We start from the raw sequence: 27,071 nt of genomic DNA on the forward strand, positions 1-27,071 counted from the left end.
ATGTCAAACAGTATTTAACATCACAGCCAAGCAACCACTTTGGTGTTCTGAATTCCAAAAAATAAAGGATAGAACAAGTAATGTCGTTTACCAGGGACGGCGCTGGCCAAGTTGGCGCTCGTTATGATTACGCACCTCCCCTGGCTCGCAATCGAGACTATGCGCCCCCCCGGTTTGCGATCACCACCCTGTCCTTAACTATCTAGGGGTCAGTGTCAGCCTACTTGGCTCCCTACGGCCGTGTGGGGCTTTCTTTATTTTACCCTGTGAAACCACACCTTCTTATTTCGTTAGTGTTTTTAGAGTCCATTCTAGGCTGCCCTGACCTTTTAGGGCCGTCTCAAATTCTGGAACACTCATTGAAAATCTATTTCTCCTCAGGCCTTTTGATGGCAAATTGTATGTTTGTGATCTGTGGGAAACAGGACTATGCATAGTTTCTGCTCCTTTTGTTCCTCATCCAGACCCGTCATGGTCTCAACTACCATTTTTGTTTTTGCATTGTGTTGTTGCTAAGTTGTCACTAAAATGTCAGGTTCTTTCATTAATGTGTGTTCAAATGCACCCATGAGATGCAGTGTCTAAGCGCTGTTGGTATCAATAATATAAGGAAAAAAAACACAGCAGGGAAGTGCAACAGCAAGCACACAAATTAATCAGTCAAGAGATGGAGCAGTCTAGAATTGCTACTTGAATTGCATCAGAGCCCCAGAAGTTCAAAGGCATATACCTGTAGGACCGAGGGCTGGACTGTGAGCTCCTGCAATGAAGTAGTGAATGCAGATTTGATATACCGTAAATCCCGTAAATAAATAAGCTGCAACTCTTTTCCAGTGCTCTGAACCCTGTGGCTTTTTCGTTTGTGGATTTTTACCGGCTCACGAGCTGCTCACATCGTGCAGATCAGACTGAAAGCTGTTAAGGGCTTGCGTGTCGTATGCAACCTTAGTCGTTGCTATGCTTTAAAGCTTCCTGATCATACAGCTTATGAATACAGCTTAAGAATATTGGACTTCAATGTCTCAGTAAGGTCTCTGTAAATTTTCATCCCATAAAACCCTGTAGATCGTCCACACTGCCCCTTTCAATGTGTGGTTCTCACTCCCCATCAGCAAACGCTGTGTTTCTGGGCGTGTCGCAAGCGAAGCTTCCGCACAAAGGTGTGGCGAGCATGCCTTTTTTGTTGTTTTTTTTTAAAGCCACCGCAGGGTTAGGATACAATAGGTGGCAGTAGTGCGACATTGAGAATGCAATCCAACACAATCCTCCACAAAAGAAGACCCACTACAGAACTGCACGACATTAGCCAGCTGGTTCGTAGCGTAGTAGAACCATACGTCTACGATCCCGAATCTGACCCTGAAGCTGAAGAGGAGGCTGTTGAAGTCACCACATTTCGGCTGATGCAAGATGTGTCTCATTGGTAATGTAACATTTACTTCAATTTAATTGATTTATGTAATTTGCAAAGCGAATAGCGTTTGCTAATGCGTAAATGCTAAATGGTTTGAATATTTACACGACTTACCTGGAAAACTCTCGCTAATAGAAAACACTACTTTAGCTTACATTATACAAATAAATAAAAGTTTGAGAGCATAGCTGAAATAATATAAATACATTTTACATTTACACATTTCATTGTGTTTGTCTTAGTTGTGCTGCTGCTCTGATATAATTTTATTTTAAAAATGTGCATTAATGTTTAGATCAATCACTGTGTAGAGCAGTTATTTTGTAACAACCACTAGGTGGCGCCGCGGCTGTAGTAGGGCTGGGAGCGCGCATTGTCCCTCGCTGGACACCGTACTCCCGGACCTGTTGTATTTTGGGTGCTGCCGTTGTTTTTTTATGTTTTCTTGCTCTCTGTGGAAAGGTGAGCACCTGCATGACCACCGGGTATTATCTTGCAATGGATTAAGTTCTGGCATTCATCGGGGGCATGTATTAGGTCTTATATTTGTGTTAGACATTGCACTATGTTTTGTTTTCAGAATTTATGTGTTTGCACTAAGCAGATGGGTTATTTACTTACAGACGTGGACAAAATTGTTGGTACCCTTCGATCAATGAAAGAAAAACTCACAATGGTCACAGAAATAACTTTAATCTGACAAAGGTAATAATAAATAAAAAATCTATAAATGTTAACCAATGAAAGTCAGACATTGTTGTTCAACCATGCTTCAACAGAATTATTTTAAAAAATAAACTCATGAAACATGGACAAAAATGATGGTACCCCTAGAAAACACTGAAAATAATGTGACCAAAGGGACATGTTAATTCAAGGTGTGTCCACTAATTAGCATCACAGGTGTCTACAACCTTGTAATCAGTCAGTGGGCCTATATATATGGCTCCAGGTAGTCACTGTGTTGTTTGGTGATATGGTGTGTACCACACTCAACATGGACCAGAGGAAGCAAAGGAAAGAGTTGTCTCAAGAGATCAGAAAGAAAATTATAGACAAGCATGTTAAAGGTAAAGGCTATAAGACCATCTCCAAGCAACTACATGTTCCTGTGACTACAGTTGCACATATTATTCAGAAGTTTAAGATCTATGGGACTATAGCCAACCTCCCTGGACGTGGTCGCAGGAGGAAAATTTATGACAAATCTAAGACGGATAATTCGAATGGTAACAAAAGAGCCTAGAAAGACTTCTAAAGAGATTCAAGGTGAACTTCATGCTCAAGGAACATCAGTGTCAGATCACACCATCCGTCGTTGTTTGAACCAAAGTGGACTACATGGGAGACGACCAAGGAGGACACCATTGTTGAAAACTAATCATGAAAAAGCAAGACTGGAATATGCCAAACTACATGTTGACAAGCCACAAAACTTCTGGGAGAATGTCCTATGGACAGATGAGACAAAAATCGAACTTTTTGCCAAGGCACATCAGCTGTATGTTCACAGACGAAAAAATGAAGCATATCAAGAAAAGAACACTGTCCCTACTGTGAAACATGGAGGAGGCTCCGTTATGTTTTGGGGCTGCTTTGCTGCGTCTGGCACAGGGTGTCTTGAATCTGTGCAGGGTACAATGAAATCTCAAGACTATCAAGGGATTCTAGAGAGAAATGTACTGGCCAGTGTCAGAAAGCTTGGTCTCAGTCGCAGGTCATGGGTCTTGCAACAGGACAATGACCCAAAACACACTGCTAAAAACACCCAAGAATGGCTAAGAGGAAAAAATTGGACTATTCTAAAGTGGCCTTCTATGAGCCCTGACCTCAATCCTATTGAGCATCTTTGGAAGGCGCTGAAACATGCAGTCTGGAAAAGGCACCCTTCAAACCGGACACAACTGGAGCAGGTTGCTCATGAGGAGTGGGCCAAAATACCTGCTGAGAGGTGCAGTAGTCTCATTGACAGTTACAGGAGGCGTTTGATTGCAGTGATTGCCTCTAAAGGTTGTGCAACAAAATATTAAGTTAGGGGTACCATCATTTTTGTCCATGCCTGTTTCATGAGTTTATTTTTTAAAATAATTCTGTTGAAGCATGGTTGAACAACAATGTCTGACTTTCATTGGTTAACATTTATAGAATTTCATTTTAATACTATGACTTCCTGATTAAAAGTGTTTTCCCTTCAGAAACAGAGTTCAGTGAAATACGTAATAGTTAAAGCCAACTTTATTCTCAACCAAAAAAATGCACCACTACTCCAAAGCTGGAACAAACTGTTACCTTCACACTCCAATGTGCAAAGTATAGGTTACTGAGTTAATTAAGAAGTCTGGGGGTTTGAGGAAAGAAGCTTTTGCAGGGCCTTGCAGATGAAATGCCTGATGGAAGTAGGGTAAACAGTCCATGTCCTGGGTAGGGGGTACACTTGGTTATGTTGGAGATTTGTTTCTGCAGCAGGAGAGGTATAGTTGTAAATAGATGACCAGGGAAATGTGGTGATCCTTGTTCTCATCACTATTTGGAAGACTGAGCGGAAGCAGTCCTCTACCAGATGGAAGCTGTGGCTGTGCTCACCATCACCTCATCAAAACAAAAGGTACTGCAATCAGAATTGTAGATTAGTGAAATGTTCAGTATTATGTAGGTCAAAACCTTCTCTACTGTAACAATACACAATACCAGACAAAAAATTAAACCAAACAAGAGGACAGGCCTGCGTGGGCTAAAACAACAGATAAACATAGTCGTTACAATTCAAATATAAAATCTAAACGGTATATAACAATTAACATTAAAAACTTTCTTACTGTTGGTACATACAAACTTACATACCTTCACTCCTGAGCTGTGCAGCAGATGTCTGTGTAGCAAGAGTCTGCAGTGATTTCTCTTCTCTCGACCAGCTTTAGCTCTTAAGTGGAAAGGCCTAACGACATGCTAACGGCTAATGCAACACACAAATAGGAGCGGCAGCACGTCAACAGGACAAAAGCTGGATCCACCGCTCCCTGCCTGTAGCCCCTCGATGCCGAGAGCCATTAGCTTGTCTCACATGTGGGTTACTACATAATAAACAGACCAACCAACATAGTAAGTATCAAGCACGTACTTACTACAGCGAGCTAGTTCCACCGCTCCCTGTCTGTAGCTGCTCGATGCCGATACCTATTAGCTTTTCTCCACACAGGTGTGTTGCTGCAGGAGCCCACATGAGCACATTTGAAGGGGACAAAGGATCGGTCGATAGGCTGTAGCCGTTAGCATAGCTAGCTATTAGCTTGTTTCACATGGGTTACTACATTTTAAACAGACAAACTAACATTTAAAAACCTTATCATAGGAGTCATAGGAACGCACCAAAATGTCTAAAACGTGGATTTTGCATAATATGACCCCTTTAAGCTCTCGTCCACAACGCTCAGTTTTAGGGCTGTGTCACAAGAGGAGTTGATGGCCACACCCCTTTAAGGAAGCGCACAGCCGTGATTCGCCGCTGAAATCAAAAGTCATGGTCACTGAATCCACCGTAAAAGCGAAACTCGCTACCTCGTCCTCGAAGTGGCGTTCAACTATATGTTTGATCCAAAATCTGACTCTGAAGTCGAATGGGAGGCTGTTGAAGTGTTTACGACTGGTGCAAGGTACGTCTAACTGGCAATTTCACATTTAATTTAATTTAATTTATTGATTTATATAATATGCAACTTGATTAGCTGCTAACGCTAATACTAATGGTTGCCAATAGGCAGCTTTAATTAATTACCAGAATATTCATAACACACTTACAGGCTGTTTGGGAGCATAGCTTGATAAACTAATATAAACTCATTTTTACATTTTTTTTTCTTTTTTTCTGCTGTGTCAAAATAATTTTTCCATAATGGGATCTTCAGCTGCAGCTTATATATTGACGTATTTGTCTGTAATTAGCCATCATCAACCATACATGACAGTATGATGATCCAGGACTGGAGCCAGTATGATTGAATGTGTATTCATTACAGAACACATTTAATATACAGTATATCAGACAATTACACATGCATGGAATAAATCAGTATCTCAGAAATTCATAAACTATTTACTATTTACAGAGTAATCATATTGTACCTGGGAACTCTGGTTTACAAACATAATTTTGTTTCTAAATACATATTGACCTAATATATTTTTAATTGCTTTTAGTAAGGTATATGATATATCAAGTGCTAATATATAACTAATGGAAATGTAGTTATCTTTTTTTTCAGTACTATGTCTGTGTGTATCTCTCTGTTGTTGCAGGTATCTAGCCTAGAAGTCTTGTTACCTGGTGCTGGGGACTTCTAGGGCGAAAAGTCCAAGTCATCCCACCTTCCCTGGTCTGGATCAGGGCAGTATTTCCTGAGGGACAAAGCACCTATGTTGGACTTAGACCACCTGTGAAATACCTAAATTATTGTTTTCTTGGCAATACCTCAATAAAAGTTGAAATATTATAATGTCTGTTTTCCCTCATAAAAAAAGTTCAGTGAAACAGCAATAGTCAAAGCCAACTTTATCAACCAATGCACCAGCACTATAATACTGGATAAGTTACCTTCACAGCTCAATGTGCAGACCACAAAATGAATAGGTAGGTTTGATAGTTATGTTGAAACGATGGGGAGATTTGAGGATATTTTTTGTCTTCATCACGTGTTATAAGACATCGGAAGCAGTGCAGCTGCTGTACAGATGGAGGATGCAGCTGTTTTCTTTGACACTACTCTAGAAGGTATAGAGAATAGAATAGTAGATTAATGAAATGTCCAGTATTTCCTATGTATCTCACAACCTTTACAGATCTAAACAATAAATGGAGGTAGTTAGATCAGTTTTAATGGTGTTTGGAGCAAACACGTTTTCAACTTATTTTATAGTGCTGGTTTGTTAAATCTTAGCATGACATTAATGACCTCCTTTCTGTCAGGTTGCTCAAATTCTGCTCAGAGGGCCGGTGGGACAGGGATGTTTACAAGTTCCTCCATAGAACAACCTGAGTCCAGCAGGACTTTTTTGAAGATGGTCTCCATCACATTTTCCACATAATCTGCACCATAACACTAGAGTTACTAATTACCCATCAACAGACTAAAATATCAAAATAAGTTGACCAACTGCATACAGAGTAAATATATAGACAATAATATAGATCAGATTATGAATACTTCAACCGCAACTACTTAAATGTGAAATCCAAAATCTCTGTCAAATAAAACTGCCCATTGACCAACAAATGATCATACTGCTGTTAAATGTACATACTCACTCAGAACTTTGTGGACTGGTGCCAGCGGAACCACCTCCTGATCAATGTAGGGAAAACGAAGGAGATGGTGGTGGATTTCCGCAGACAGCAGCCTGCTCTCATCCCACCGATGCACATCCAGGGAAGGGACATTGAGAGAGTGGACTCTTACAAGTACCTGGGAGTGCATCTGAACAATAAACTGGACTGGACTCATAACACGGATGCACTGTACAGGAAGGGTCAGAGCAGACTCTACCTGCTGAGGAGACTGCGGTCTTTTGGAGTGAAGGGGCCACTCCTGAAGACCTTCTATGACTCTGTGGTGGCATCAGCCATCCTGTACGGTGTGGTCTGCTGGGGCAGCAGCATCACAGCGAGGGACAGGAAGAGACTGGACAGGATCATCAGAAAGTCCAGCTCTGTCCTGGGCTGCACTCTGGACACGGTGCAGGAGGTGGGTGAGAGAAGGGTCCTGGCTAAACTGACATCCATCATGGACCAGGTCTCTCACCCACTGGAGGACTCACTGTCTGCTCTGGAGAGCAGCTTCAGTAGCAGACTGATCCACCCTCGCTGTGTGAAGGAGAGATATCGTAGATCCTTCCTACCTGCTGCTGTCAGACTGTACAATCAGAACTGTTGACCACATCCCACCACAGTCACTCACCCACTGCATCAGTGGTTTATATAGCAACCTGCTCTGCACAATATTTGTGTAAATCTGTGAACAATCATGTATATTGTTACCGGTACAAATCTTATACCCATTACTGTGCAATAACCCTGCAATGACCTCATACTCACTCTAACTGTACTGTACTGCTTTGTACTGTGCTAACACAAACTGTTCTGTACCTGTATTCTTGCTCATCTGTACTGCTGTTGTGAGAGGTAATTTCCCCACTGCGGGACTATTAAAGGTTTTCTTATTCTTATTCTTATTCTTATACCTTTGCTCCTGAGTTGAGCAACAACTCTTCTACAAGCTAGCCGTGTGTCCACAGCCTGCAGTGGCGTCAGTTTGAGAAACAACCTCCTTTCCTTTCGGTAGCTAGGATGCGTCAGCCTGTATAAAAAAAAAAAACAGTCACGTTTACAATTAGCGGACTAGATAAGCAACACTTATGAGAAGACAGCAACAACATACATGTTAGACTTAGATAGAACTAGCCATAACCCAAATTCACAGGTCTACTTGGGCTACGACATACACACGACAGGCTTGTTAGTAATTAGAAACACAGCTGACTCTCACAACTTACTATCGCAGCCAAACCCAAGTTGTACTGAATGTGGAGGCTAACGCTAGCTGCTAACGCTGCGCTACCATAGCGCTAGCGGCTAACATGACGCTAGCAGCTATAATGTGAGCTGAGTGATTGACCTCAGTACCATATATCACACGATTCGAACCAGACGAATGCTGGAGAGGCTCATCCAAATTGCATGGCAGCACCTTGCAACACTGTCTCTCTCTGTAGCTGTTAGATTCAACTGTTCTAACCATTAGCATTTCTTACACAGGAGGTAAGCTACATTATAAACAGAGAAACTTCTGGAGTACATACATCAAATAAGTATCAAGCATGTACTTATGTTTGGGGAAGCAGCAAGTGGATCACGTCTTGTAGGAACGGAGCGCTTGTTCAACCGTAAACCCAGTAATAAATATACTCTCCTTTCTTGCTCCGCTGGTAAAATGAAAAGGCTGCGATGCTGGTTGGAACCACCAACAACGGAGCACTTTCTGAACCCTAATGGCCTCATGTCAGTTCGTGTCACAGTGAGTGACTTTTCTTTTTTTGTCTTTTAAATGGCGGGTGGCAACCAACTGAAAGGTGCATTAGCGCCACCTATTACGCTAGACTGCACAGTGAGTGACTGAAACGCAATGTTGCAGGTACATTTAGGGGTCCAGGTTTGTCTGGGCGGGGCCAAAGCTGCTTCTGTGAGTGGTCAATAGAATGCAGACGTGCATAGTCCGCCAAATTTGAAACGATGGTTCTTGAACCAGATTGGATAAACTCTCAAAAATGTGAAATAAGTAGGGGGCGTACTTCTAACACACCAGCAGTGTTTTAACGTGAACCAGGGAGTCAAATAAACGTACCAGAATGTCTAAAAAGTGAATTTTGCATGTGCAAGGACCATTAAGAAGCTGAACGGAAGATTAATAGCTGAAAGGCTGAAGACTGTTTTAAAGTTTGAACGGTGTCTGTAGCTTAAAGTATGCTGAAGTAGTTAAAGCTGAAAGAAGACAAAGCTGAAGAGTATTTGCAAATGCTTTTTCATTTATTTGAATGGAGAAACCTTTATGAAAAAAGCTTAATAACTTGAAAAATATGAACGACATTAAAAAGGTGTATGCAAGCACACTCCTTAAAAAGCTCAATATTTTGACATTTGAATGGTTTCTCTAGCTGAAGGCATGTGGGACTAGTTAGATGCAGAAAACCGTACAGAATAATAATAATAACTAGATAAAGCATTTCCATAAGAAAATGCACAGTGAATGCTTCCATGCTGAATGTATTCCTAAAGAACTGCTGAAAGTAGGCGAAACATTTAAAACAGTTGAAAATAGCATGTAAAGCATAGATGACAGTGCTGAATATTTCTCACATATCTCCCACCAAGCTTGGGGATGCAAGTGTTTGGCTGAGTGACGGTAAGCGTATTGCGTCACCTCCGGTTACTGAGGTTTGCTGCCTCTGTGTGTGTATGGCGTTACTCTCTACTCTTTTCTAAATATTATCGCCTTATATCTGGTAGTAACTGCTTAGAGTTGCAAAACAAGCTTGTAATACTGAAGCATCCTTCTTTTCATTTAAATGTCCCACTACTCTTTACTTACTTACTTTCCTGCTATGGCTTGCCCCTGTTCTTCTCCCTCTCGCTGTGTTTGGTGCTCGGTGTGTCTTATTTTTAGCTTATCCTCTGCCTCCTTTAGTGATGGTAATGGTATCTGTAATAGGTGTACGCTAGTTGCAGGGTTGGAGGCGAGGTTCTTAGACTTAGAGTCTCAGCTTCGCACTTTAGAAAACAGGCCAGCTAGCCAGGCCACTTTAGCTGGTGCGGAGCCTCCTAGCTTAGCTGCTACCAGTCCCCCGGCAGGTCCCAGGCAGCTGGTTAACGACTGGGTCACGGCTCGTAAGAAACATAGCTTTAGGCAGGCGCCCACGGTTCACCACCAACCGCTTCACGTTTCAAACAGATTTTCCCCACTCAGTGACACACCCGCTGAGAAACCCACTCTGATCATTGGTGACTCCATAGTCCGAAACGTGAAGTTAGAGAATCCAGCGATCATAGTTAAGTGTTTGCCTGGGGCCAGAGCGGGCGACATTAAGTCTTATCTTAAGCTCCTGTCTAAGGATAAGCGTAAGTACGTTAAGATCGTAATACACGCAGGAGCTAATGACGCCCGGTTACGCCAATCGGAAGTCACTAAAACTAACATTGAGTCGGTGTGTTCGTTCGCCAAAACAATGTCGGACTCCGTAGTTTTCTCTGGGCCCCTCCCCAATGTGACCAGCGATGACATGTATAGCCGGCTGTAATCGCTCCACCGCTGGTTGTTTAGGTGGTGTCCTGCAAACGATGGGCTTTGTGGCTAATTGGAGCACTTTTTGGGGAAAACCTGGGCTGATTAGAAGAGACGGCGTCCATCCCACGTTGGACGGAGCCTCTCTGCTCTCTAGTAACATGGCCATGTTGCTTTGTCTCCCCACTCCGTGACAACTCAGAGTGGAGCCCAGGACGCAGAGTCTCAGTCTTACACGCCTCTCTGCATGTTCTCTAGAGCCGCCACCCACTCTTAGTCTTAGTTATCGCATAGAGACTGTGTCTGCTCCCCGACCACCTAAACTATACAAGTCACAAACAAATCAAAGAGGAGTGACTTACCAGAATTTAATAAGCATCAAAACAGTTCCTCTTACAGAACAAAGTAACAGTAAGCTAATAAAGTGTGGTTTATTAAATATCAGATCTCTCTCATCTAAATCCTTGTTAATAAATGACTTGATAAGTGACCATCACATAGATCTGTTCTGTCTCACTGAAACCTGGCTGCAGCAGGATGAATATGTTACTTTAAATGAGTCGACTCCAAAGAGTCACATCAACTATCATGTTCCAAGAAGTACAGGTACAGTTGGAGGACTAGCAGCAATTTATAACTCAGATTTATTAATTACTCCTAAACCTAAACATAGTTATAACTCATTTGAGAGCCTCACTCTGAGCCTTTCTCACCCAGACTCTAAAACTCAGAAGCCAGTTGTGTTTTGTATTGTTTACCGTCCTCCGGCTGAATATTCGGAGTTCTTAACTGAATTCTCTGAATTCTTATCTGACTTAGTTCATAGCACAGATAAAGTCATTATAGTGGGAGACTTTAACATTCATGTAGATGTTGACAGTAACTGTCTCAGCACTGCTTTTAACTCCTAATAGACACTATTGGTTTTACACAGCATGTATCCCACTCATCGTTTTAACCTTACTGTTAGGGAAATTGTTAGTTTCCCTTTGTATCAGTTGAGACCTTCTTCAGGATTTACTTGCAAGGACCAGGATCTCTCTTTTACATCATACATTAAACAAATCTCCAGAACCGCCTACTTCCACCTTAGAAATATAGTTAAAATCAGAAGCATCCTCTCTCAGAGCGATGCAGAGAAACTGATCTATGCATTTGTTACCTCTAGGCTGGACTACTGTAACTCCTTACTCATAGGATGCGCTAACAGCTCCTTAAAAAGCCTACAGCTTATTCAAAATGCTGCAGCCAGAGTTCTGACAGGACTTGGAAAGAGAGATCACATTTCTCCTACATTAGCTTCTCTGCACTGGCTGCCTGTAAAATGTAGGATAGAATTTAAAATTCTCCTACTCACCTACAAAGTACTCAATGATAAAGCTCCTTCTTATCTTAAAGACCTCATAGTTCCTTATGCTCCCAGCAGAACGCTTCGTTCTCAGAGCGCTGGGCTACTTGTGGTTCCTAGAGTGTTTAAATGTAGAACAGGGGGCAGAGCTTTTAGCTACCAAGCTCCTCTCCTCTGGAACCAGCTCCCTCTTCAGGTTCGAGAAGCTGACACACTCTCCACCTTTAAGATTAGGCTTAAAACCTTCCTTTTTGATAAAGCTTATAGTTAAAGATGGTTCAGGTCACTGGCAATAATTGTTAGTCACAGGAACCATCTCTTAGTTAAGCTGCAAAAGACAAAGACTGCTGGGGGACTTAATTCATACACTGAGCTCCTCTGTTTCCTTCTACCTCTTTTGTCCAATAACCTCCCATCATTGTTCTATGTTCAACTAACCTTGTCTCTTTCTCTCCAGTAGTTGTGCTTCTCCCCCACTCTCTCTCTCTCTCTCTCCTCCATTCTGTCCTCACCTACAGGTATCATAGGACTCTAAGTTTGGTGTCTGTGATGGGCAGCTGCGGATCCAACCATCCTGCCTGCATCCAGTCCCTGGTCCAACCATCCTGCCTGTGCTTCCAGCCTGGTTCTGCTGGAGGTTTCTTCCTCGTTAGAGAGGGAGTTTTTCCTCTCCACTGTGGCTGTCTAATTAAATGCTTGCTGGATGTGGGATTTGTTGGGTTTAGTTGTGTGAGGTCTTAAACCTTACTTTGTAAAGTGCCTTGAGATAACTTTGTTGTGATTTGGCGCTATATAAATAAAATTGAATTGAATCGAATAGTTTCTGAGCCAGTTGGATCATGCCATGTGTTTTGTTTAATTTTGTCTTTTTTTCGTTCAAACCTCAGAAAGCAATGTTATACCTACTGACTGCTAAGAGATGTGGAGTTTTCTGCAGACCCAGGAGATTTTCTTGTTTTTTGTGGATTGTTGCCCCTACTGGGAAATCCTTAGTAATCTGATTATTTGTCATGCCAATATAATGGATCATATATATCTTCCCTACTCATTTTACCTACTCACCCTCTAACTATTTTCTGTGTTCATGCAGATGTTGAGATCCTCTGACGGGTCCCACAACTACCTGCAGCTGCCAGTGGTCTTTTATTATTTGGTTAAACATATTTTTTGTTTGTGCTTTGTTGTTCCATTACTAAAAACCTAACATAGGTCAATTTGCAGTCCAACATTGCTTTCTGTTTTTCCCAGTAAGTTATATCATCTATAAGCTCAAAATACCCAGTTGTACCTCCTATAAAAAATATGCTGACTTCCTGAAAGTTGTGTCTAAAAAATAAGTTACTGAAAGACTGGAAGTCTTTTAACTTGCATTAACACTCTAGCAAAACAGGAATAAATGTGATAGAAGCTTGTCTGATAACAGATCATACCTGCCTACAGAATCTATCTAATTTACTGGAGCTGTAATATCTGTTATGTCACTCAAGGAAGATGTGCCACCAATAAGTGTTGATGCCAGGAAGATTCCACCAGGTCCTCTTTCAGTTAGTGAGACTGGGCCTTGCTGAGAACAGAAGAAAAAATAGAGGTTATTTTTGTGAAGGTTTATCAGGGTTTGAGACATAAGCATCAAAGACCTCAGGAACAAGTTGCACTTTCTCCATCAATATAACTTTTTCATAAGGAGATTGTTAGGGAAATTGTTAGTTCCCTTTTTAATGTTAAATGACGCAGACACAATCAGTTGAGACCTTCTTCAGGATTTTACTTGCAAGGAGTGAGCAGTTTACAGCAAAGGCAACTTCCTCTCACTGAAGAGAAGACAAGGATTCAGCTCATAATATGTATTGCATTCTGGGAGGTGCATAGTCACACAGAACGTGGGAAATATTTCCTGCACAAAGCAAGCATTGGGCTCATCAGATAAGTATGCTACACACCGGTACTCTTTATTTCTTGCAAAGCAGAAGAGAGAAAACTTCAAAGCTATAGCACAGCTAACGGGTTATAGCAGATCAGCAAAAATAAGTATCAATGAATGAATAATATCATAGTTTCAATGATTAAATGCAATATTTTTCAAACAGAGATCAACACCTGTAATAGAAAGTGAGGGTCATGCAGCAACAATGAAGAATGCACTTAACTTAACTAAGACCTAATATGCACACAACGCAGGAGAGCTGAAACAGAAACCAACTAAGATGATGTAGCACTGAAACACAGCACATCAGACAGAATTAAGGACTGGGCTCTACTAGTGTTTGTCATAATTTTAACATGCTTATCTTCTGACTCTCTGTTTCTTACTTTTAAAGACACTATAGAACACTATAATTGGCTTGAAAACAGGCTCTTAACTCAACATCTCTTAATACTGTGTACTGTACTCCAATCCGGCAGTTTTAATTCAATTTTTATGCAACAAAGGTTATCTCAAGGCACTATCCAGGGTTAAAAACTTTACACAACTAAAACCTAAGAAATCCCAGGTATATTTAAATTGTAGCCAGTCAATAAATTGTAATTCAAATATATATACTGTCTGTCTGTCTATCTGTCTGTCTGTCTGTCTGTCTATCTTTTTAATATTTTTTTTTTCATTTTTATTATATTTGATAGCAGAACAAAACTCAATGTGGGTGAACATCTACCTCAAATGTTTGGTGTGAGGGGATAGAGAAAAGTAGAAGCAGCACCAACAGAAAACAGACAAGACTATTACAATGGGGATCAAACCATGGACCTTCTGATTCCCAGGCCAATGGTCTACCTATTAAGCTAATAATAAATAATATGTGGTCTTAGCAACACAAACTGCTTTTTTAAAATATTTAAACTGTCTTTCCATGCTACAGTATACAGGATACATGTGATTGTTTGGAGCCACTGCCTTTTTTTTACCAGGCTATACTATGGAGCTAACTGCCTTTTTCTTCAGTTGCTTCGAGCAACGGTGTCTCTAATTTTACACAAACAAGACAATTTATCTGTTAATGAGTAAAATTAAGGACTGCTCTGCTTATTGTAGCTACATGGAGATGAGGCAAAATGAAAGATTAATATGTTTAAATCTAGCAACAGCATCATCAAATAGACATTGATTATAGTAACATTTTTGCATTTTTGTCCAACTGCTGTAAAGTCTGTTGAAGTAAATTCAAACGTTAGTAGGAAATGGCCATGGTATCAGAGGCGTCTGGGAATGAACTGCTAAATTACCAATTTCAACCCTATACTGTATCAATTGACAGTGAGTGGGTTCATATGCATATTGACTAACACCTAAAGTATCTAGCAGAACTAGCTCCATCTGCTGGAAAGTTCTGAACACTAACCGTGATCCCTCAGCAATGTCAATTTGCCTAAATTCCTGTTTGAAGACCAGACTTTGGACACTTTGATCCCCTGCAACAAACATCCTATGACACCTTTGAGTCTAATTTTTCATTAGAATATTGTATGACAATATTTTGTTATACACGGTTCATATTTTATTTGTGTTACAGAATTCAGAAAGATTTCCTATCATATAGCATTCAGAAGTTCTGTGAGATGTAAAGTAATACATCACCTAATCACCTTTCCTTAATACAGGTCTAGATGTTGTGTCACTCAGACTTTACTATTTTCTTTATTATTACTCTATGAGTCAAACGCACAATGTGCTTTCCTTTTATAACATACAATTTGTCACACAAGGACCTCATCCTTTTACTGTTACAGCCTTAACCTACAGAAAAGATGACAGTGGCAAGAGGAAGGTCTGGATTTAATTAGACTTAGTTACCTCAACATTTTCAGAATTTTCAGAAGTACTGAAATGGAAGGTGCTATAATGGACCACAGTATGAAAACTGTGTCAAGGCGATATTAATAACACTGCTTTAATTTAATATCTAACCACGTTGAATAAAGAGTAGTGAGATAAGTGTGAGATAAATTCATACAACTTCCTCAGAGGTCTCAATGCTACAGAAATGTGTTGTGTTTGATATGCTTCTTAGGCCTGCTGCTACATAATAGCATTGCACTGCAACAATTCTGATAAATTTAGGACCAGTAGCATTGTAGTACAAGTGTGGGCTGTAGGCAACACTGCTAATAGAGTCAAAACATAAGCAGCAGTTTGCAGTGGTTAGTTTTAACTGTGTATTAGTAACGGCGACTGTGGGCATTAAATTAGAACGTAGAGTTTTTAATATACAGCGATTAATTAATGTAGACCGCTGTTAAAACACAAGAGAAATAGTTTAGCTGTTTGCAGCTTACCATGAAACAACACAATATGCGCTGATCTTTACAAAGAACGTCCTGTCGTTATTTACGTCCACTGCGCATGCGCATCCGGCTGTTCGCGGTTGCGCCAACTGGTAGAGGATGTTGCTAGCCAATGTAGATGCATAGCCTTTCCACAACAATAACATGAACTAAATTTCTGTCTCCATAAATCTGATTTTAGGAATTTACTTTGTGTGCGCCGTCGGAAATCGTATATGGGATTACGCCGTGTATCATCTGTATTTTGGGACAAAATCTTCTGTTGACAATGGAGGGGTTTGCAAATTTACAAGGCTCCTTTTTGCAGGAGCAGAAGCAAGAATCATGGCTGGCCAGCTAGGCCGCAAAAGGATTTGTAGTTCGTAGCAGTAATATATTTATATACAGTATTCGTTGTCGGGTTGGTAATAGCACAGAAAACAAGGCACTGTTTTAATTACAAAGTTGTCGTTTAGTTTTGTGTGGTTTTGTGGCAACAACACCACCTAGAGAGCCCACTAGCCTCACAACCTTGACTGGTTGACGTAGTTAGCTTATTTAGCCAGCTATCGATACATAGCATCGTCTGGCTAGCCACGTCTCTAAGTCGTTTGAAGTCATTCATTAATAATTGCGGGGCTTACTCACATCATTGTGTACCCAGTAGAAATTTGTAACGCCTCCTTTTTGATGAGTTTGGGACAAAATGGAGACCCCGACGATTGTATACGATTTGGATACCTCTGGGGGCTTAATGGAGGTGAGGTTGCTATAGGAAGGCCGTAATTAAATATGTCATTCTTTCTTATGGTGTAATCTGTTGATATGGAACACGTTATATGGTATGCTGTAAACATGTGGTTCATAAATTGGTCCGCTAACTTAGGTAAGTCAGCAGTCAGGGTTTATAACGGAGGCCATGAATTAACATGATGTCTATGCCAGAGCTTAGCATTAACGGCACAGACCTGGCCAAAAAACAATGAATGTTTCTACTTTGTACAATAAGTGAGACAGGGCGATCGTGATCTCACTGAAGAGCTTAATGACTCTTGCAGAAAATCCAGACACTGTTGGCTCCCCCGAAATCGGAGGAGGTCGAAAAGAGGAGTCGAAAGTTCGTGAGAGATGTCCGGAGGACCGGCAGAGCGACCAACCACGACACCTGTGATAGTTGCCGAGAGGGGGGGGACCTCCTGTGCTGTGACCACTGTCCTGCAGCCTTCCACCTTCAGTGCTGGTAAGTTTGTCAATGTGCAGGCGAATTAATGCTGCATGGAAAGAGGCCGGGGCGTCACTGTTCTGTTGATGTGCAGACGCTCACATCAGTGCTCTGCTGAAATTACATTTAGTTATTTGTGCTGTATTTCTGGGTCTGTGACGTGTCACTGAAAATCTGTTAAAGAAAGTCTATAATGCCACTGTTCAGTACACATTGGATGCACTCTGCCACTCACTCTATTAGTGAAATTTGAATTTGAACTTTTGTGTCTACCCTCATTTCAAGTGTATGTCCCCTACGGCGGAACCGAGGAGGGCGACATTGAGTCTTGTGAAATGATTCGATGGAGTGTTTAACATTCATTTTAGCTGAGTTATCCGTACAACGTATAAACAAATGTGTGTTTTTACGGAAAGTTGGAGGAACGGACAAGCACATATTTGTTAAGTAGAGATAAGTGAGGACCGATAAAAACTAATGAATTTCTGCACCGAGGAAGAAGTAGCTCATTTCCTCTATTTGCTGGCAATTTGTATCGTTGTATGTAGTCTGATATAACGTAGCACTATAAAGCGTCTTATTCGTTATTGTCTACGAAATAGTGTTGAGTTCTATCATGTTGTTGGACAAAATAAACGCTTTGTTGCGTATAGTACTACTCAAGAAAGTGTTTACACAAATTAGCAATTTATCCTCCCTCCTTCAGTGGCTGCAGCTTGTGCTGCTGCTGCTGCTGCTGCTGCTAAAAATGGAGTCGACACTGTTTACAATATGGCGACCTCCCGGTTCCCTTTTTTCTGTTCCACCGCCATCTTAACGTCCAGAGCGCTTAGTGAAAAGGTTTAATCAAGAACACAGAATAGCTGTCAAAATCTTTTGAACTGGATTAGCCGCGTGCCGGTGTGTGGAAAAGATCGGTTAGATTGTTGCATGTCTCAGCAGCTGCATCCGCGTTTTTTATTAAACAGCTGATTGTTATATATGGCATTTGCAAAATTTGAATTTAAACTACCATCTAGAAAGAACCAGAGGCTCGTTTTATGCATAAGTGACCAGGTTTGTAAGCGATAAACATCTGTGCAATTTGTAATTCTGTAAAGAATTCCACTGGGCTAATGCTGAAGTTGCTGTCGAATTGTAATCCTATTCGATAGTAAATGGAGTAGTATGTACTGCTGACCTAAATGTTTTAAATGTGGATAATAATCATTTCATCGAAGACAAATATATCTTTAAATGGATACTGTGAAAGTCCTCAAATATCTTTAATATTCATAATTATGTGCATTTATTGTCACCCTCCTGAAAAGTTGTGTTTCATCCTCATACTGCAGTAATCCACCTCTTAGTGAAGAAATGCTTCCCCCAGGAGAATGGATGTGTCATCGCTGCAATGTTCGAAAAAAGGTGACCTTTCCTTCTAAGACAATCAGTTCTTCACCACAGTTTCCCACATTCTACTTTTGAAAAGCATAGCTTTTTGTATACTAAATTGATTTGTTAATGTGTTTTTCCCGCCTTTCTGGCCAGAAGCGAGAGCAGAAGTCAGAACAGACAAATGGCTTACCAGAACGATCCTCAACCAAACGCTCTGCATCCCCAGCTGTGGAGCTGGAGCTCAATGCTGGCCCACTACGACTTGATGGCTTGCCACCAGGAGCTGGTGCTGCAGGACCTGGTCTAAGGGTGGCCCAAGTACGTCTCTTGGATCGCAGGACCAGTAGTAGGCCAAGTAGCCGACCAGGGACACCCACCTCCAACACTTCATCCACCCCAACACCCTCAGAAGAGCAAAATGATGGGGAAGAAGACGCAGCAGAACCCGAAGATGAAGATCAGAGTGCAGAACTTGAAGGCGCTGCACTATCTGCTCCAACACCACGTCTCCTCAAGAGGCCATTCCAGCTACTAATTGCAGCTGCTATGGAGAGAAATCCCACACAGTTCCAGCTGCCCAGCGAGCTCACATGCACTACTGCCCTGCCAGGTCAGTCACACCTGATAAAAGCATACCACGATACAGTACATGTTTTTCAGCCTGAGAGCTGCCAAAGTATGTGATTTTGGTTTGGGTGCCTTTTTAATTTTTTTTTTTTATTGTGAGAATTTGTAACCATTGGGTACAAAATGTACCTAGTGATATACCGGGCAATCTAGAGCTCTGTACACCAGATATCTATCTATATATCTGATATCTAACTTTAGATTTTTACAGCTGTTCTTGTCTTATTTAAATTGTAGGCAGCAGTAAAAGGAGGAGGAAAGAGGAACTACTTGGGAAACCATTCAGGAGACCTCAGCATGAACTCGATCCCAATGGTCTGGTTCCTCTACCAGTTAAAGTCTGCTTTTCTTGCAGCAGGTTAGAGCTGCCAGACACCTGTGTCCATAAAGTAGAACACAGACACTGTAATGTTTAGTGTCCATATTTGATTACCATTTATTTTCTTTTAACAGGAGTTGCAGGTTGGCTCCACTAATACAGTGCGATTATTGTCCTCTTCTGTTTCACATGGACTGTTTGGACCCTCCACTCACTGCTTTACCTGCTGGCAAATGGATGTGTCCAAACCATGTTGAGCACTTAGTGGTATGCGTTTATCTTACTGTATTTGGCTGTTTTTAATTTGGCACAGTTAGAACAAGACAACAGATTTTTTGAAAATTCAAATGTTGTTTTAACTGTTTCAAATGTCCAGCTGAATCAGAAGAGTCTGAGACTGTCCAGCCGCTGTCAGCTGTTTGACCAGTTCCAGGACAGGATGTCACAGCATGCTGTTAAGTTGGATTTCTTGCGTAGAGTCCATCGTAAAAATGCCCCTAACCGGCGTACAACCAGTCAGCACAATAAGACCATCAAGGTATGCTGGGTGCCTCATTACAACAGTGAGGATATTGAAATTGTAATGCTCAGCTTTCTCTAGTTTTTAAGATAAATGTTTAGTAACATTTCATTAGAGTTAAAATTCTTACATTTTGCAGATATGCAAAATGTGCTGAAATAATAATCCTTTTTCTGCATTAATCCTGTTTTCCTTTGATAAAGACAACACTCGCCGCCAAACTAAAATAGTTCTATTCACATGTTGTTTCTGTGATGTCGTCTGAATTGATGTTAGCTGTTTACTTTTAAATATGTAAGGAAAATCTAAATGAATCTGTATTACATTAAAACATAACAAAACATTAATTGTGCTGATGTTAAATATTTCTTTCCAGCCCAAAACGTTCTTTATCTTGAAATAAATGTGGGACTTCTGACACAAGTGCTTAAATGATGAATTTATTCTGTGGAATTCTTTGGTATTCTTATTCTCTCAGGTTCCAGATGCCATCAAGTCCCAATACCTGAATCCTCCTCCCATACTACTTCCTGCAGGACTTCGGCAGTTGGAGCTTGTTTGTAGTGGCATTCCTGACCATCAGCCATCAAAGCATCTCACCACAGAGGCTGAACAGCAGGAGGTGAGCAGAAAAAACAATTTAAATTTCAGGCTCTGTGTTTAAAATTGTAGAAGCACGTGCTGCTCTGAGAATAAGCATCAGACCATTGAATAAAGCAAGTGCTTATAAGTGCATGAGATGTTCCCTTTTAATGGCAGTGATCACAAGTGGGCCTACCCACAACGTACAATAAGTTCAAATACATACATACAAATGTTTAAGCCTGACAGTGTCTATTATAAATAGCATGGCTGTGGACATGCACTGGCACTTATCTATAGAAACCTTTAGTTCCAAATTGTGTACAACACAGTAGGGCTATACATTGAAGCTTCTAGACCATTGATTGAACCAGACACCAGGCAATTAATGTTAGTAAAACATGTAACTAAGGTGTCTTTTTTTCCTGTGCTCAATGTGCATAGAAATTCCTGGTATGCATAAGTACTTATGGACCTTTGGGCGAGTTGGGTAGATTTACTAAGAGGTCAAAAGTTGCACGTCTCCCATCTTCTGTAAATGTGACTGCAGCAAAAAGCATTGTACAGTACATTTTTGCATTTGAGTAGCATAGATAGATAGACTTGAGGAGGCTTTAGGTAGTATTGATTGTTGTTTCTTGTGTAATAAATATAGTTTTGCTCTGTTGATCAGTGGCTTCAGGATGTCATTGCCCTCCAGTGCAGCATTATGCGACACCTGTGTATCAAACAGAAGGCTTTGTCCACAGAATGGGAATTTGAACAGAAGGCCAACAGTAAAACATTTGACACATCGGAGAACAAGAAGAATCAGGCCTATATAGGAAGGACCTCACCAGAGATTTGCTCTAAACTGAGCAGTACCCCTGATGACCCCCAGAGGAGTACTCCTTCAAGGGACAACCCAGTGGAGCTTGATGTTTATAAATGCAGCATGACTCCATGTCATAACTGTATAAAATCCAGTGAACCTCTAGCGGGGTCTCAGCCGTCCAAAGTCAATGTACCTGTAGTATGTAACAGTGACTCAGACTGCTGCAGGCACACTGAGCTGCAACACAGACTGAAGCCTGCTACAACTCCTCTAGACTCACCTCCTACCTCGGCTCTGGTGAACCACATAAACACAGAGACCGTTAAAAAGGAACCTGAAAGCTCTACAGGGACCTGCATTGAGAAAAATCGCCCTACTGCCCCAATGATATGGGCCCACCAAAGCCAGCAGAACCACAAGGATAAAATGGAGATCCAGGAGGAGGGCGTGAGTAGTGATGAGAAACCCTCCTACTCTCTCACCAGCAGTGCCCACTCAGACACACCATCATCTAAAGGCCAAGAGCTGAACTCAACCAAGCAGGGATCATCATTGCCACCTGCTCAAGGTACTTGTTTGAGCAGTAAAAGTGTCACTAATGCACCTTCTGTGTTACCTAACATGTATGCCTATAGCAAGTAATTTACATATTACATTTTTAGTACATGTTTTCCGTTTTCCAAAGATAGCTGATATGTAAAATTGTTTTGATGTGGAAAATTGAGTTCTTGAACAATTACGTTAGGAAGACACCAGTTATTTCATTATATTAAATTTGCTGTAATCTGCTGTAATGATTATTATTACCGTTACCCAACATGCAATGACAACAAGAAGTGATGTGAAAGAGGCACTGAAAGTTTAATACTTGTAAAACCAAGCTGGTCTACCACCTTAACACTAAAGTCAAAGCTAAAAATGTCAGCATAAAACCTCCAGACCATTGACTGAACCAGTGTTTGACCTGATGTAACAGGTCAAATAAATATACTGTATCAGCATAACACATAATTTTACTGTCTGTAGCTTATTTAAGTCAGACTGTTATTGATCCCTTTGGGGAAATTATTTCTTTGCATTTAACTAATACACGCACATAAGAAATAGCAGTGAGCAGCCACACGCGGGGCACTCGGGGAGCTAGTGTGAAGTGACTTGCTCAAGGCCACACCTGGTGGGATCAGGCAACCTTTTTTCCCAGATCAATCCTCTACCCACTGAGCCACCAGGCCACAAAACACGCACAAAATATCCATATTCAGTAGCTTATTTGTCTTTGCTGTTTGATCAAAATCATTTGATTATTTATCATACCATGAGCAATTAATAACAAGCATTGGCAAGCATAGTTTTTTAATGTATTTATAGTATACAAATAATAGTTATTAAGCATAGTTAAAAAATTCCCTTAGTGCTGATGAACATTCCTTGATAAACTTCCTTTGTTTGATTACTTGATGACCTGCGTGTCTCACTTCTACAGATATAAAAGCTGGACCTGACATTCTTTCCTCAATGACTTCACTTTCCAGCTGTGTGAAAGATGGAAAGAGTGATGACAGTAATTTCCATTTGTATTTCAGAAATATCGGGGGTTTGTGCTGATGCAAACACAATTAAACTTCCATCCAATATCCATCTGTGTAGGGATCGAGTTGGACAAACTGGACGCAGACATGATAAAGCTCTTGGCCTGGCAGAGGATCCAACAGCTCTTCTCTCTCAAAGCACCTAGTTCTCTGTCTACCCCAGCCAGCAGTGCTGCCTCTAAAACATCATCCTCCCAACATGACGGTAAGACACATTTACAATCTGCTTTTCCAATCTCATTTCAGAGTTAAAAATGTGCATGTGCTCCTATAGGTCAGAAGGTGCAGGCCCGAGCTGTCTTTTACCCTGTAGCAGGAAAAGGAGCAGCTGTCAGCATGTGCTATAGGACACTATACATAGGATCTGGTAAGACATGTTGACTCTGATGCCTGATTGTTGATTGTGCTATTAGTTTGTTAATTTTAAATTTAAAAATAAAAAAATATTTTGTCTGAATTAAATTGATGAATTGATTTAGACTAGTTAAAACTAAGAAGTAGGAAACTGACACTTAATAACACAACACATCCTGTTTTAGATATGTAAGTGTGTTGAAAATTTCAGCATTGCTATTGTAATTACCTATGTGTTCACATAAATTGACAGATGAGAATTGATAACTTGTTGATTTTGGACTGTGACCCGTTTCAAAAGTCAGTTGTTAACATATTGCACAAAAAGTAATTAGCATAAAACCACAGTTCACTCTAATGTTTTTCTAAAGGTGCTGACATGGACGTGTGCCTTACAAACTATGGTCATTGCAACTATATATCTGGGAAGCATGCCTGTATTTTCTATGATGAGGTACGTGGTTTCCTGCTAACATGTCAATACAAGCGTTATAAAACTATTGTTGCTCAGTACGGTATTTGTCAATAATTTGTGTGTCCTCTTAGAATACCAAACATTATGAGCTGCTCAACTACAGCGAGCACGGCACCACCGTAGACAACGTCCTTTATTCATGTGACTTTTCTGAAAAGATCTTACAGTCTCCACCCAGCAGCCTGGTGGCCAAAGTCCAAGGAGTCATCCGTGAGTACATTGGAGTTTTATACTCATCTGCTGTTCATTTATACTCATCATAGTTTGTTTACTAAGTAAGCACATAACTTGCTCACAGAAAACTCTGAACAAACTTATTGTTCATCCTGCCTCCATAGCACGAGACGTCTACAATAGGTGTCATTCCATCATTTAGTAAATTGAATGACATACTGTCATTGCATCTGTTCTGTTACTTGGTGCAATTTCCATGATTCCGTTCTTAAATTTAATATCATGTCACAGTAAATTGTACCTGTCCATAACTTCTCTGTGGGTTCTATGTATAGACTGCAGTAAAAAGCATGAGGAAGACCAGGGTCCCACATCTGTGGTAGGCCTGTCGCCAGCTGGTGGAGTGATGAGCAGCCAATCTCAGGGCAGTGCAGCGCAATCATGCAGCTGTAAGGCCAGCAGCTCCAGTTTGATTGGAGGCAGTGGGGCAGGCTGGGAAGGCACAGCCCTGCTCCACCATGGCAGCTACATCAAACTGGGCTGCCTCCAGTTTGTGTTCAGCATCACTGAGTTTACCAGTAAGCAGCCCAAAGGGGAGCAGACTGTTCCTTCTGCCACCAGTTACACTAGCACCTACAACAGCAGTGCAACTAGCGCCACAACCAGCATCACCCCCACCTACACACCACCACCACCACCACCACCCCCCAACGCTGCCACCGTTAGCAGTCCTTCCAGCCCAGATGAAACTGAAGCAGAGACTGTCCCGCCCCACCAAGTGCCCGTACTGCGCTCTAACTCTGTTCCATAGCCCAAACAGGAGCTCTGTCCTCCTTCCTCTTGTTTGCACCTCAAAGCCACAATAAAGGGAAAGCTGCACATCTGGTTGGTAAACAGGGATTTTTTTTACTGGTTTATACCTTTGCATGAACTTGAAGTATCATTGACAATCTGTTGTTTTTTTTTTTTAAACTGACTGTAACGATTTGTTCACTTCAGAGTTTGAGCACTATTATTTACCTTTGCTCAGTTTTGCCAGTATATTTGTTATGTACGTATGAAACATTTCTTTAACAACAGTTAGCCCATTTAGAACATACCTTTTTTTGTAGTACTGAATTTTATGAGTTTCAAGTTCTTTTGCTGCTTTTGCACCACAGGTAGCTATATATATATATAATATATATATATAAACCTACATGCTCATACACTGTGTGTGTGTGTGTGTGTGTGTGTGTGTGTGTGTGTGTGTGTGTGTGTGTGTGTGTGTGTGTGTGTGTGTGTGTGTGTGTGTGTGTGTGTGTGTGTGTGTGTGTGTGTGTGTGTGTGTGTGTGTGTGTGTGTATATATATATATATAATTCAGTTCTTCTCAATTGGAGGAAAGTTGGGTTTCATGTACATGTACTATAATTTGGTTTTAAACTGTAAATTTAATGTAATTTGTGATACTGTGTAGAGTACCAGACGTTTTGTGATAAAATTTGTTCTTAGTCAGTACTTGTAATCCATCTTGTAAATACCATAATGTTTTAGCACTCATTTTAACATCTTGTGCTGTTCTGTATATAAGCACTCTTTGTTTGTATCTGATTGTCTGTTCAAACCTGTAAATACAGAACAATTTTCTAAGAACAAAGTTAGTAATTGTGTCCTATTCTTGTTTCATGTTGTTTATTTGCCAAATTAGGTCAAGTTGTAATGGCTGACTGTCTCGTGAATAGTTTTTCCATGTAAATCATAAGAAATGCACATTTAATAGCATCAAAATATGAATTACGGTTGACCTGTAGATCACAAATGTATTATTGGTACACTGCCTGCCCTACAAAACCTGGTTGATGTACAATACAATGACAGGATAACAAGTGGCCAGACTTATGTGCGATCCTCAGCTGCTCAGGAAAACTTGTGTATACTGTAGGTAGATCATTATGACATTCCACCCTGGGACCCCCCCTGGACTAGATTTGTGTGTTTTGTAGCATTTGGTAATTACTAACATGAACTTACATTTTACATTTTACTTTAGGTTCTTCTCAGTTATGATGTCCGATGTCGTGAGAAATGTAAGCAGATACCATTCATTGCTCAAATTGCATGGGATGGATCCCAGCTGTTTCTGCATATGGGGCAAACCAATCTACCACAAGGCTAGAAACAACTATGTATGTACAGTCAAAGACCCCAGGTCAGACCTGATAAAGGTAATCAGTAGTAGATAGGGCAGTGGTCCTACATGAAAGGCCCAACTCCTATTTATGGGCTAACTTTTATATATTTACTACGTTATAAATGTATATTATATATATTGTAAAACGAGCCGTTTTCTCGTTTTCCATTCCAAGGAAAATGGGAAACTGCTTTAAATCCAATTTTTTGTCTGGTTTTGAAAAAATTCCGCGTTTAGTTTCGAAAACACCATTTTCAGCTCGTTTATTCGTTTTTAACACACTGCTTTGATTAAATTCCGTCTTTTGCTCATATCAAGAGAAACAAGAAAATGGTTGTGATTTGTATTTTATCTTCTGGACAACTTAACCAGAAGACTGCTTGATTTCAGTTGATATTGTCTGGAAGGAAAATATAAAAAATATAAATCTATTACTTAATTTATGCTTGAGCACTGGCTTCCTGTTGTCGTTGTAGTCTGTTTCAAAATAAGAGTCTCACTTTCTTAGGCCGCGCTTCTTTTGTCTAACGTGCGTACTGTCAGAGCACACCTTACAGTGTGTTTGTGTGTGTGGGGGGTCTCTCGTTACAATGCAAAGTTACTGGACTTACTGGGAGCTGTAGTCCTGACTACTTTACCATGACAGTCAACCCAAACAACCACGTGCTGTGTTACCAGCGTGTTCAGACACATTACCAGCTTCTCCAGTTCTAAAACTGGCAGACCTTGTTCATGAACATAGTTCTACACATTACACTATACATTTATGTTCATGGTATCCATTCGATTAAGATGGGCGACACAGATGTCCAGGTGGGTGAACAGGTTGAAACGTACAATAGACTGTCACCAGGTCAGACCACAGGGGTCAATAGAAGAAGTGTGGCCCAGGCGTATGTGTGTAGTAAAGAATAATTTCGGACTCTCTGTGGATGCGCCAAATGTTATTCTATTTGTGTGTTCTACAATCCCCAGAGTAATTAATTAAAGCCCTTTGGT

At 40.8% G+C, this 27,071-nt stretch overlaps 1 protein-coding gene and 1 long non-coding RNA gene across 11 annotated transcripts; one reads left to right on the top strand and one right to left on the bottom strand.

The window, feature by feature from the left end:
• The first annotated feature begins 1,092 nt into the window (after positions 1 to 1,092).
• Positions 1,093 to 25,542, top strand: phf12b (PHD finger protein 12b). 5 transcript variants are annotated; one of them, XM_055514222.1, is made up of 15 exons: positions 1,093 to 1,423; positions 16,906 to 17,087; positions 18,404 to 18,475; positions 18,598 to 19,056; positions 19,311 to 19,431; positions 19,527 to 19,659; positions 19,769 to 19,930; positions 20,391 to 20,534; positions 21,168 to 21,876; positions 22,792 to 22,869; positions 22,956 to 23,102; positions 23,172 to 23,264; positions 23,623 to 23,705; positions 23,798 to 23,936; positions 24,236 to 25,542. In XM_055514222.1, the coding sequence occupies exons 2-15, from the start codon at positions 16,976 to 16,978 to the stop codon at positions 24,709 to 24,711; spliced, it is 2,928 nt and encodes a 975-aa protein (XP_055370197.1). In that variant the 5' UTR covers positions 1,093 to 1,423; positions 16,906 to 16,975; the 3' UTR covers positions 24,712 to 25,542. The 5 variants fall into 5 exon arrangements, with proteins under 5 accessions (XP_055370197.1, XP_029027357.1, XP_029027358.1 ...); XM_029171524.3 differs by lacking the exon at positions 1,093 to 1,423 and adding an exon at positions 15,936 to 16,607 and having other exon boundaries at positions 18,404 to 18,476; positions 18,600 to 19,056; XM_029171525.3 differs by lacking the exon at positions 1,093 to 1,423 and adding an exon at positions 15,936 to 16,607 and having other exon boundaries at positions 18,404 to 18,476; positions 18,603 to 19,056.
• Positions 3,632 to 13,583, bottom strand: LOC129605051 (uncharacterized). Of its 6 annotated transcripts, XR_008696528.1 has the most exons (4): positions 13,018 to 13,583; positions 7,646 to 7,761; positions 6,003 to 6,172; positions 3,632 to 5,806 (listed from the first exon to the last, which is right to left on the bottom strand). It is a non-coding gene; the product is annotated as an uncharacterized LOC129605051 (long non-coding RNA). The 6 variants fall into 6 exon arrangements; XR_008696523.1 differs by having other exon boundaries at positions 6,003 to 7,761; XR_008696525.1 differs by having other exon boundaries at positions 7,646 to 13,583.
• Positions 25,543 to 27,071: the final 1,529 nt, after the last annotated feature.

The sequence above is a fragment of the Betta splendens genome, chromosome 13 (assembly GCF_900634795.4).
Source record: "Betta splendens chromosome 13, fBetSpl5.4, whole genome shotgun sequence".
NCBI lineage: Eukaryota > Metazoa > Chordata > Actinopteri > Anabantiformes > Osphronemidae > Betta > Betta splendens.